The sequence below is a fragment of the Pyrgilauda ruficollis genome, unplaced genomic scaffold (assembly GCF_017590135.1).
Source record: "Pyrgilauda ruficollis isolate IOZ18807 unplaced genomic scaffold, ASM1759013v1 scaffold16, whole genome shotgun sequence".
Taxonomy (NCBI): Eukaryota; Metazoa; Chordata; class Aves; order Passeriformes; family Passeridae; genus Pyrgilauda; species Pyrgilauda ruficollis.
In genome coordinates, this window is record NW_024514764.1 from 3,288,773 (window position 1) to 3,301,383 (window position 12,611).

Sequence of the window (12,611 nt, forward strand, 5' to 3'; positions counted from 1 at the left end):
GAGTGATGTCTGTGGGTACTGGAGGGGGAACAGGAGGATGGAGAGATCCTGTCCTGCTTCTTCTCTGCTTAACAAGTTCATTACAAGGCAGGTGTGACTGCATTTGGGTTTTCTTCTTTTTCAGTAATGTGGAGGTATTTCCTTTCGTGTGTCTGTCAGATGAACAGTTCTAAACTATGGCAAAACTATTTCCCTGGAAAAATATTTCTCTTCAGTCAAACCTGGGCTAGGAGCTGGAAACAACTGCTGGTACTATTTATGTTAAAACCTGTTTTTCTTTATAATTTTATTAACTCAGTTCCTCTAGCCCCAGGCTGTCCTTCAGTCTTGGGGTCCTTTTCCCTGCCGACCAACCCAACTGTCTTGGCTGACCTTTCAGTCCATGACGTGCTCTGAACACACTGTACCTCTGGCAGTGCCCCCAGTCTTGTTGTCACACCTTGAATTTGAATGTTCCTTCCCTTCCCACATGGACACTTGCTATCCACATTCAGTCTTTGACCTTTAGATTTGGAAGGAGGAGATAACCTTTGTATCTGGGCTGAGCTGGTTACCTTCACTATCTGAAATACAGTCTTTTGCATTTAGGGGTGTAGGGGAAAGGACCCTTTTTCCTGCCCACCAATTCCTGATTTGCCCAAGTGAAGCTTTTCAGTGCAGCTGGGTTTATGAAGTGCTGCACTGGCCTGGGCTGACTGTGAACAGCACAGCCCAGTGATCTGATATTACTTTGTCTGTGATTGCAGAATTCCCAGCAAGGAGCTGGTTTGTCCAGACTGTTCCTGTATTTGTGTAGCAGGGGAGGTAGCAAACTTCAGCAGTGAAAGGTGGGCAGCACTGCTCAGGTTTCCTCAGAGTTTTGGCAATTTGGATTTATGCCAGGGGCCTGTGCTGCTTTGGCCCTGTTCTGTAGCCTCATAAGCACCAAGGTTCTTCCATGCAGTCAAAAGATAAAATTCTTCATCCAGCTGCTTATCCCTGTGTGCATATTGCAGTGTGACCAGCCACCTCCTTAAACATACCTGGCTTCTTCTAATTTTCCTTTTGTCCTCATTCTTCTTTTCCATCAGTGCCTGGGAGGGAGGCATTAGGTGCTTCTGAAGCTGGGAATGCATTAGGAATATTTCAGCCAGTAGCCCACACAAAAAGTTTTATGTTTAGCTCTGAGCCCAAGCCTTGTAGTTGGGGAGCTGCTGTCAGGGAGAGGAGAAGGCTCCTTCTGTTTGTCTTTCTCTGCAAATGCCTGGTTATAATTGCCAGTAGACAGAGAAGTGAGCCAAACACTGCCTGCCAGACATTAACCTCTGAAAAAATGTTTGTTACAAGCACTGAGTGTTGCAGCATCTAACAAGTGATAAGTCACATACCATTTTGAGGATATTTGCTCTCAGCCACTTTGTTCGATGTCAAATCTGTTTCATTTCTGTTGTGACAATTCTGTTCTTTTTTTGCTGAGGCTCTGGCAGGGAAAATGTCAAGTACAACACTAAATATTTTGCTGAGGAAACCCATTCAGCCATGTTGAATTAGAAGAGTGTCTCCAGGAAGAAGGCAGGCTCTGTTTTCAGTTGCCATCTGCTTGTTAGAGTGTCTGTATGTTGCTTTCCTGCAAAGGATGTGGGGTTTTATAGACACAAGAAAGTCTAATTTTTCAGTTTTCACAGTAGCAACATTTATTTTATTAGAACTGTGTGTTCATCTGTGCCTTGATGCTGATATGAAGATGATGAGCATGCATCCATCAGAGTTGAGTTGCTGTACAAAAGAACAAAGTGGGCAAAGATGCAGAAGGCTCTCGGAGCACGCTGTGGAGCTTTATCCCTAGAAGTACCTGCTGCTGTTCCTGGCAGGGTGTGTGGTCTGGGCCTTTATCCCATGTGGGAAATTGGTTTGTAGACAGTTCTCTAGGCCCATGCTATGCATCTGTATGCAAACTTTGAGATAAGAAATGCTGACTTAGAAATGCCATGGAATAGGACAGATATTGTTGAGAGAGAAATGGAGCTAGAAACAAGTTTCAAAGGACGGCCTTGCAAATAAAACTAGATACTTTGGAGAAATAGAACTATGAAAGGTGCATTGTAGTAGGACCCACGAGGGGTAGTTTTAGATAATTGGCTTTAAGGCCTCTAAAGCATGGTGTGGCAAAAAGCTGATAGGCCAAGAAACACTTATGTAGTGTATTGTAATTAGGAAATAGTTGGCTTCTGACTGTGATGGTGTGAATTATAATATCTGTATTGTCTCACCCTTCTCATGAGACTGTAAATGGAATACAGGTTTTTAAAACACCTCTCAGTTGCCCCATCTCTGGGCCAGGAAAGGGAATTGTCCAACAATCCCTGAGTGTTTTGGTGCTGTGTCTGTCAGGGTGTGTGGTTTGTGCCTTCATCCCTGGGTGTTCTGCTGTTGTTCCTGTCAGGGTGCATGGTCTGGTCCTTCATCCCTGGGTGTTTTGCTGTTGTTCCTGTCAGGGTGCATGGTCTGGTCCTTCATCCCTGGGTGCTCTGCTGTTGTTCCCTGCAGGAGCGTGACGGGATGCGCGCGATCCTGGAGTCGTACGACAGCGAGCTGACCCCGGCGGAGCACTCGCCGCAGCTGAGCCGCCGCATGCGCGAGGCCGAGGACATGGTGCAGAAGCTGCACGCTCACAACACCGAGCTGGAGGTAATAAAGCAGCATCCTGCTCTACCCCCAGGGGTGGAGGAGTTGAGATCTCTAAGACTGAGTTGCCTGGTGACGGGATCTGCTCTCGCAGGAGCCAGATTTGCAGTGTTCACGCTCCGAAATTCCAGGATCAGTAAGAGCCACAAGTTATTGCTCTGCAGCTGAGGCTGGCACAAGCCAAGAACAATCATCTTCGGGTGTGCTGAGTGTGCTGTGCTGCACTGCGTGGCTGGAGGGGCAACCACTCCCTGTGGTGAAAGGGTTGTGAAGGGGTAGCAGGTGTGGGGTCTTCTCTGTGGTGTAGTCAAAGAGATTCACTCTATCACATGTGTAATCCAGGCCCTGCTGTACACAATGTGAGCAACTTGTGTTTATAACAGCTTTACTTATGGGTTGAAGAAGTAAAGTGTGTGTCTGCTGTAAGTTCTTCACCCTTGGGCCTGAAAAACCCCAGAATACTGGTCACTATTAAGTGCTTTTTACTAGGTTTTCTCTAAGAAAGAAAACATTCTGTCCAAAGATAGAAGTATTTCTGAAAGGAATTCTTAGTTCTCTTTTTGAAAATTTGGAATCTGAAATGTGACTGTGGTGAGCTGAAGTTAACCTGTACTGGCCAAATTGTTCCTCTCTTCTGTTGTGCTTAGTGGAATGGGCTTTGTGGTTATGAGTTGAAATATTTGGGATATATCTGTGATCTTAAAGCTTGGCAGTTTTATTACATCAGGCTTTACAATAGTCATAAGTGAGTTTTTTTTCATGTCTAATTTCATCATCATGTAGATTTAGGTGCTATAACTCAAATAGAGTAGAATGGTAGAAATTGCTCCTTGAGTTCATGCTCAAGCCACAGAGTGACACAGAACTGTCTCACTCTGCACAAAACTCTGTCGTTTCTGGCATCTTTAAAAATGGTCTTTCCTTGTGTTGGGAGATGAGGACTTATTTCAGGCAGTACTGGCTCCAGTGATCTTTAAATCCTGAGGCCAGCACAACGTGGTGTAGATCAGTGTGCTGGTGTAGATTCATTTCATTGTTGTTTCTCTGAAAACAAATTCTGCAAAATTTTGGGCAAGCTGATAGAGAAGTTAGCTGGTAACACCACATAAAATGGAAATCTGCCTGAATTCATCTGCCCCAGAATGTTTCTCTGTTTTGTCTTTTAAACACTGTGTTGCTTCCCAGCAGACAGAGCAGGGATGTCAGTGATGCTGACATAAAGGGAGAGGTGGCTGATTTATCCTGCTTCCTTAGTTGTTCCCAACAGTGGCTCTAGGTTGTTGCAGGAACATTTTCTGAATTGTTTCCTTGAATGTGTCAGGTGTGCTGTGTTGTCTTCAGGCAAGAGCAAATTATCTTTTCTTCTTCAGATGAAAGCATGGAATAGTATGGGAGCCATTTGGATCTATCCCTTTGATTATTTATAGGGAACAAATTCTACATTTATTTTCATGGATATGGATCAAGGGGTACATGGAAAATTTCAGAAAGGAGATGTGTTCTCTGGAGGTTTGTTGTGTGTGATGTCAACCTCTAAGATTTTGCTAGAATGAGGATTCAAAGACCTGAAATTTTCCTCCCAAAGTACAATTTTACACTTCAGCTTGATTGTGTTTGCCTTTCTGACTGCAGTATTGGCTGCTGAATCCCATCTGTTTTGAAATTTTGGGGGGAAGTGTTTTGTTGCAGTAAAAACTTGAAAACTGGAAAGAGAAATTGAGGTACAGGCAGGACCCCTGGTGCTTCATCATCAGGAGCAGCAGCTGTAATCAGCTGCCAGCAGATCAAAGCTGCTGAGATGGTCGATGGCAGCTATTAGTAACTCCTGACTTGATGCTCTGCACCCTCCCAGCTCTGCTGAGCTTCCCCATGAGGTTTGGAAATGTTGACACCTGCATGACTCAGCTCACAAACAGAGGAGACTGCTGGGATGGGGCACCTTGGAGCCTCAGGTGTTTGAGATGTGGGAGAAACAGCCTCTCGGGGGGAGGAGGGAAGGAAAAGGGAGATTGAACATGTTTAAAACAGTGTGGCAGAAGGGTTGGAGCATCCTGGGAGCCTCTGGTGTGGATGGGCTGGGGAGGAGCACAGGACTGCTGGGATGGGGCACCTTGGAGCATCCAGCAAAGCAACCAGTGCACAGCTATTCCAGACAGATCCAGGGGAGGCCTGGGGTGGCTGCAGAGAGGGACAGGGATGGATTTGAGCTGAAAAGGCCTGGCTGACACTTTTTGGAAGGCTGGTGTGGCTGAAGTGTGGAAAACAGTTGAGAACACCAGCTAGCAGGGGATGTGCTGCTGTGGGTGCCCACAGAGGGGTCTCTGGCACCCAGCAGACAGTGGGGGACAGTCCCTGTGTGCCCCATCTCTGCTGGGGAGGCTCCAGGTATCACTGTGGTCCAGGGGCTTCTGGAGTTTAACAAAGCCCTAGAAGACTCTGAGGCAAATCCATCCTCCTCTGTTGCATTTTGTGGGTTCTGCCCTTCAGCTTTATTCATAAATCTTAACATTTGCACTATGAACCATGACTTTTTATTAGTGTTTCCCCTTTTTTCTTTTTAAACATTTTTGCTACAGAGTACTTAATTTAACAAAATCTGTGTTCCCTTGAAGAGAACCCCTTAATAATTTATTTTTTCTTGTTTATTGTGTCTAAATCTGGCATTACCAGAAACACTACTTCTGACAAAACAAAGGAGGAAAAAGGGATGTTCTTAACAGGGCTTTTTCCTTACTCTGGAAAGGGAGATTTCCCCATCCATTTCAGCAGCAATCTCTGGTGAAGATGGAGTGATAGAGATAATACAGTTAGAGAGAGGAGAAAGCTGTGAGGGACTGGGAAGATTTTGGGCAGGAAGCTCTGGTGAAGATGGAGTGATAGAGACAATACAGTTAGAGAGAGGAGAAAGCTGTGAGGGACTGGGAAGATTTTGGGCTGAGGCAACAGCTTTTAACTCATTAAGGAGATGAGGTCTCTGGTAGGTCCTTTGCTGGGAAGCTGCCAAAAAGAGCAGAGGGAATGTGAGAGGAGTGTGCCAGCTCAGGAGGGGGCTGTGTGTGAGGGCTGGTGTCTGCTGGGAGGATGGAGTAGGACAAGAGGGAGCTGTGCCCCAGCCCTTGCTGGCAGGAGAGCTGCTGGGAGCACTGCACTGCCTGCACCAGACATCACCTGGATCACAGGCACCTTCCAGAAACTGGGATACAGCAGGGTGCTTTCATCCCAGATCATTTCAGAGGTGATGCTGCAGAAGAACCACTCGTGTCAGAGCCTGATGGGGCAGAGGACTGAAAGGCAAAGAGAGGCTGATGGAGAACTTTTAAAATCCCTTTCACTGATGCTGGATGAGAACAGCTGGATCTGTAATGCATGGACATGTAAACACACGGACAGTTCCTTTCTCCTCCCCAGAACTGCCCCCAGCTCAACCCCCTCCTCCACAGGGCTGATGAGGCTGGAGGGGCTCAAGGAATCGTTTTACAGAGTGTTGAATGTAAAGCACAGAGAGATGCAAAGAAAAATGTCATCTGAAATGGTGGCTGGAAAAGCAAGCAGGCTGTGTCAGCCCATTTCACGTGGTTAATGAAGTGTCACTCACCATCTCTTTAAAAGTGTGTTTTGGAACTGGAGAGGGAATGAGTTTGTCCCTGGCCAGCCTGTTATAAATACTTTAACAGAAATGTAACTGTATTTCTATGGCAGAGTGAATTTTTGTTTTGATACTGGTCATATTAATAGTTTTCTTGCCAGTCTTGGTTTACTTTTACCATCTTAGCTCTCATTGCTTTTAATTTCAAGCTAAATATGACAAAACAAAAAGCTTCTGTGCATGCAGCAGCCACTGTGAAAAAGCTTTGATGTGGAGTTTAGTGTTTGAAAAGTTAAATCCAGCTGCACAAAAGGGAGATAATCATAAATATAACTGCATTAATAGTGATTTTATTACAACACTCCTGGCTCCATACGAAACTTTAATGAAGAGAGATTTGCAAGGAAGACTCATGCTGACACCTTCAATGGTCTCCAGCATCTTTTACACTGAGAGATTTCCCCTGTCTGTGAGCACCATATGCACTCTAATCAGTTAATTGTGAGTCTGACAGTTTCAGCACATGAAATGCCATATGTTCTGTGCTTTTCTTCCATCACAGGCATTACTGGTGACCTCAAAACTCATTGGCCAAATATTGTCACATTATCTGCCACTGATAACTGCAGTGAATCTGCTGATGGTGAAACCTGGACCTTGCTGATTTTGTGGTGTTAAGTCATCAATCTGTTCCTTTCCAAGGGGGTTTGCTCAGCATCCACCCCAGTGCTTAAAGTGCTTAAATTTTACAGTGAATGCATTAAAATGTTAATTTGAGCAGCTAACAGTTCTTCCTTGTCTTTCACCCAGCTTTCCCCATCAGCACTTTTCCATTTTTTTTGCCTTATTTTTTTTCTTCCCTTTGATCCACACTTTGTGTTTATCTTGCTCCTTTGCCATCTTTCCTCTCCCCCTCAAAGGTAGATTGCTCCTTTACACAGCAGAAGGGGCTTCTGTGGTGATGGGAACTTTACAGAGACGTTTCCTCCCATCTGTGCAAGGTACAGAAGAGTTTGTTTTAATTTTCAGGTTTCTCCTGCCTACTTTCTCTACCTCTCTGCTGCCATCCAACCTTTTTTTTTGCTCAGTGACAACTTTTAAGAAGCAGTGAGATGATTACTCTGCTCACTTTGGATGTCCATAAGGAGCAAACTGGAATCACTAGAGCTTTCCTGCCACTCCAGAATGGCATATGTTTCACTTGCCCAGACTTCTGCTGTCACTGTAGATCTTATCTGTGGCTTGTGGGAGAAGACAGGCTCTCTCTAGAGATGGTGCTGAGATGCTCCACGCATCAGCTGCCACTGATTGCTGAACAGCCACAGGGCTGAGCATCATCTTCTGACAAAGCAAACACCTTGTTGAAATAGCACTTTGGACCCAAAGCTTTGGCATCTCTTGGCAGACTCGAGCCTTCCCAGGAACCACTGAGGTTCTCTGCATTTGTTTGGCTTTGCTAAAGGGGAGCAGGTCAGGCCTGTGTTCTCTGGCAGTCCTGCAGAATGGATTATGTTGGTTCTCTGTTCTTCCACGTGTTTCATTTTCATCAGACCTGAGTGACCTTATCAATCAGTGAGTCATTAATTTCCTCCCCTCCCTTCTACACTTGCCAATGGCTGTGTTTTGGGAGAACACCTGGCAAATAAACATCATATAAATGAGGAAGCCAAGTCACCAAGAGGTGTAATGATTTGTTAAAGGTTGACAGTCCCTGCCCTGTGGAAGGACAGTGACTCTTAAAACTAATTGATGATGCAGCAGATCCTGTCTCTGTGTATCTGCAACTTTTTGTTTGGTCAAACTAGATTTTAAAACTCAGTTGCTCCTAATTTTTTTGAGGAGGTTCCTCATTTTGGATCTGTCCTGAAAGTCAGTAATTGATCAAGAGAAGCAGTCCGTGGCACTTCCTTACACTGGAGATATTCTGCAAAACCAGCATTGTTTTCACTACAGGGAGATTGTTGCAGCTATTTTTAGTGTGTGGATGCTCTGAGAGTTTAAGAATGGCTTAAAGTCAGCAGTTTCCAGGGACCACAGCTAACTGGAAGCAACCTCCATCATTCTCAGGAAATGGAATGTCCTGTCACCAACTTGCATAGGGTGAATCATTAACTGAGACAACTTCTCCAGCCTGTAAAAAGCTGCTTTGTGGACAAGCCCCCAGAAAAATACCCCCAGCTGCAAACAGACCAGCAGCCTCAAGGACACTTCTACCTCTTGGCTGTACATTAAAATGCAGGGGACAGAAAAACATTTTCCAGCTCTGCAGCTCTTGTGTTCTTCAAGTGCAGTAAGGACAGGGATAGACAACTGTCATTGCTGTCACCTCTTGCTGAAAGTCACGCTCCTGGTGCAGATGCAGTCAGTGGCACTCTGTCCCTTGTTCTCTTGCTGGGTCACATCTTGACTCTGTCATGTGAAGATGTGCAGTAATGATAAATATAACCAATCACCTGTGTTAGCAGTGCAGGGAGTTCAGGGTGGGCTCTGGCTGTCTGAGTGCTTCAAGCCTGCAGGAAGCACACCCAGCCTCGGTGAGACTGTGCTGAAATCATCGTCCTGCTGTCCAGGTTTGATCTCAGAGGATGTGGGACTGCTCCTGTACTCAGGCTCTAAGTACTCACTTCAGCCCTGGCAGATTGATAGGTGCCAGCAGCAGCACCCTTCTTCCCAACAATGCTCCTCTAAAAATGCTCTTGGTATGAACAAATCCTCCTGTAGCCTCTTCTGGTGACATTGTGAATAACCAAGCACAAAAGAGGCTTGACCTAAGGAATTTGGATTAGCGTCAGATGTCCCTCCCTGGCTGTTGCAAACATGAGAAACAGATGAACTGTGTCTAAATTCCTACAGAAGATTTAAAATTGGGCTCTTTCTTCCTGATGTATTGGAAAGAGCCGATAACTGAGGTGCAGTTATGAGTCACATTTGCCACAATAGAACAGGGGAGAGCGTTTTGTGCGATGCTGAGAGCTTTCAAATGCTTTACACTGGAGAGCCTGCACGCCTGTGCCGAGAGATACAGACTCTGCAATTAGATGTCTTTAGGTGGAGGAAGAAGCAGGAATACATTTGAAGTGGGAGCAGTGGCCCCATCCACAGCAAAGACATGGCTAAAGAGCTGCTTCTGTGCAGTGTGGTGCAAATCCCCTCCTGCTGCGAGGGGCAGCTGGGGAGCAGGGGCTGAACTGGGGCACAGGCAGAGCAGTGATGGCATGTCTCTTCCCTCTGAGGCAGAAGACAGAAAAAGGCAAATTAAGGGTCTTTGGGGAATGGATTAGGAATGGATAGCTTCCAGCTTTCCAGAGGAAAGGCTTTGAAAGAGTAGAAGCATGTTCCTATGTTGATTTCCATCACTTGTTGCTGCAGGCAGTGTGGAGGGATGGATGGGAGGCAGTAGAGAGGTTGCTGGTCAAATTCTTCTAGAACTTGCACCATTTTCCAGTGTTGCTTTCCAACATTAGAGAAACCTTCAACATTAGGACTACTGCTTTCTGTGTTTAATTTAGACATGTAACCTCTGTGAATCTCTTCCAAGCTGGAACGTGTGGTGATTTGAGATAGCACTGGTCTGAGCCACGTGCACTGTGCAGCTACAGCCCATGTCACTGCAGTGCCACACATCTGCTTTGCCTTGGGCAGGAATGGTTAAAGTTTCCTAGCAACTTCCAAGGAATATGGTCCCTTTCTGGAAAGAGCTGATGGGATCTCCTGGCAGGCAGGGGCACATCCTCTAGAGCACTTCCAGCCCACAGTTTCATGAAGTGGCTGGTATGTGTTTGTGTGGTTCAACCACCAGATAAATATTTTGGTGCCTGACTCTTTAAGAATTGAAGAATTTGGGAAAATGGGAGAATTGGCCAGGACTGACCAGTTTCTCTCTGAACTAGAAGCTGGGCTTGTCTAGGTTATGTTTGCCAGAGGGGTCTCAGGCCAGTGCTTTTCATCTCTTGAACTCTTGGTGAGTCAGTCTGGCTGAGGCCAATAATGTTCTCCTGTTTGTTAGAGCTGCTACTTCGGCGCCTTCTCACATCAATGAAAGCTTTAACAGCCCATGGAAACCAAACAATTTTGGGGAGAAAGGAAATAAATACCTCCTGAAAAAAAAGTAAAAGCTAATATTAGACATCAGGATAATGTTTTACACAGAAATTTTACCTGTTCCCTAGCTCTGAGTTGTATTAATGAGATTAAACAGCTCTTTTCTGGGAGTCTTGAGATGTTCTGAACTTGTTGAGATTTGTTGAGTTTTATAATCATTGGATTTGAATTCTGTGATTTGTAGTGCTTCATTTCAGAATAATTGCATAATCACTGAGTAATTTAAGATTTAAAGTATGTAGCTGTAAATGTTTTCGTGTCATCTTTTAATTCATGATGATGGTGACCTGTAAGAGTCACCATCTATATTTTTAATTATTATTTTCTGTTTAAAAACAGAAAAAAAATATGTTAAAAAAATCCTGTAAAGATTCCAAGGGTTTCCTGTGGGACCTCCACACAGGCTCAGCACAGTTGTGCCCAGTCATTTCTGTGGGGTCCAGCTACAGACTTTTGTTGAAATCCTGTTACCAAATCATTTTAACATATAAACAGAAAAAATTATTTGAGAAAACAACATCAACACAAGCTTGTCCCCATGATCTTGTGGATCCCAACACTCTTGCTCTTTGCAGTTTGCAAGGATTATAAGATCCACTTTAATACTTTAGTTATTGTGGCAATTAGAACAGCAGTGGTTGCTGTCTTGGTTTTCTTTTTGAAGCCCATTGATTCTTTATTTTGGCCTTAATTACAAGTAGTAGAAGAGGTGTTTCTTCAGGGAACTAATTAGTCTAAAATGCCTGGTTCAGCTAGTGCCTGAGCAGTTTGTCGAATGGGGCCTAAATGCAAGTGCCAATTGCAGCTGTTTTGTTTCAGAACAGCCATAATTGGTCACCCTCAGTACTTCTCCACGTTAGGAGCTGTGTTTGCTCCCATCTGTTCACCCAGCCTTGCACCATGGCCTGGGCTGTCCAGCACCTCAGCCTGGTTTGTGTTAAGGTCCTGAATTTGAGCATGGCACCATTGCCAGTCAAAACTTGAACAGAATTCAAAGGAAGGTGCATGGGTTTCTTTCTTTATTTTTCTCTTTTTCTTTTTCACTTCAGTGTGACCAGCCTACTAATATTTGGATAAGGCTAGGAGCAGAGTAAGTGAAAAACCCAGCTGATAGCAGTTCTCACCATGCTGTGAATGAAAACTAAGCTGTTGATATAGATCTCCTCTGTCCAGGGGTGGTCCAGGTAAATTGTAAGGAACAATTCTGCTTTCTCAGAGGCTTTGCAATTTATCTATTTGCTTTAATCAGTGTTAATGTCAAATGTGCTTTGATGGTACTAAAAGCTTTTCAGCAAAACAATCTCCAAGTCAAGAGTTGTGGAGAAAGCCATGATCTCCCTGTAATGCAAGTTCTAACATTTTTCTTTTGAATTTTATTTATGCTGTTTAATAAAACAGGCAGTGCTGCAGAGCACACGTGCCATGAATCCAGCTGTGGTGACAGTATCATGGCTATGAAATGCATGGCACATCGATTTGACATATTGATGTGATTTATGTTTTCAATTTGTTTAAACGGCTCTAATGGCTGCAGTTTTGACAGATGTACGCTCAGATTTCTAGTTCTGTTCAAGCCCACATTAAAAACACAACTGATTCCTGGCTTAAGACATTGATTTTTATCTGTTCTGTGTTCCTGTGCCTGTGTTCCACACATCAGACTCCCAAATGGGGTTTTTGTGGCATCGACTTCACTTCTTTTCAGAAAATTGTCAAGACTGTTCATTTTCATTGGAAAGCTGATTCTTGGAAGAGTTGCTAAACCTAAGTATTTTTTATTTTTAAAGAAAATCAACAAGAAGCTTGATATATTATATGTTATGGTATTAATGGTGTATAAAAGCCCAATGAGCTGTTCAGAAACCATGAACATGAACAGAGCAATTACTTTGTGGAGGTTATTTTAAGTAGAATATCATGTGTAATGGGAGAGGGTTTGAGGCTTCTTTGTGTAAAGGTTACCACTGTACATTATTTATATACAAAGAAATGATGAGTGTCTGTATCTGTATTAATTATTTAAGCATGTCTTGAGAGTCCACAAACTCTGAATTTTTCATAAAATCTAGGCTGTGCAGTGCAGTCGGGATCTGACCTGATGGCAGAGACCCTAAACCAGTGATCTTTGTGGCAGATATTATTGCTAGGCCAGTTGTTACCAGCCCTACCTTTGGCAACTCTATTCTGAGTACTCTCAATTAACATATGGAGGCAGAATTTTTCACTTTCTGGTTTATTCTCTTTTAGAGGAGGTCATTTA

The 12,611-nt window shown here is 44.2% G+C and overlaps 1 protein-coding gene across 4 annotated transcripts in view; it reads left to right on the forward strand.

Annotated features, from left to right (window-relative positions):
* MAD1L1 (mitotic arrest deficient 1 like 1) overlaps positions 1–12,611 on the forward strand; it is a 350,265-nt gene that overhangs the window by 140,170 nt on the left and 197,484 nt on the right. For 3 of the 4 annotated variants that reach the window (XM_041462740.1, XM_041462739.1, XM_041462742.1), the window contains one exon: positions 2,527–2,667. In XM_041462740.1, coding sequence (XP_041318674.1) covers positions 2,527–2,667 — 141 coding nt within the window. Of the gene's footprint in view, positions 1–124; positions 250–2,526; positions 2,668–12,611 lie in introns of all 4 variants that reach the window. The other variant, XM_041462741.1, reaches the window with a different exon arrangement.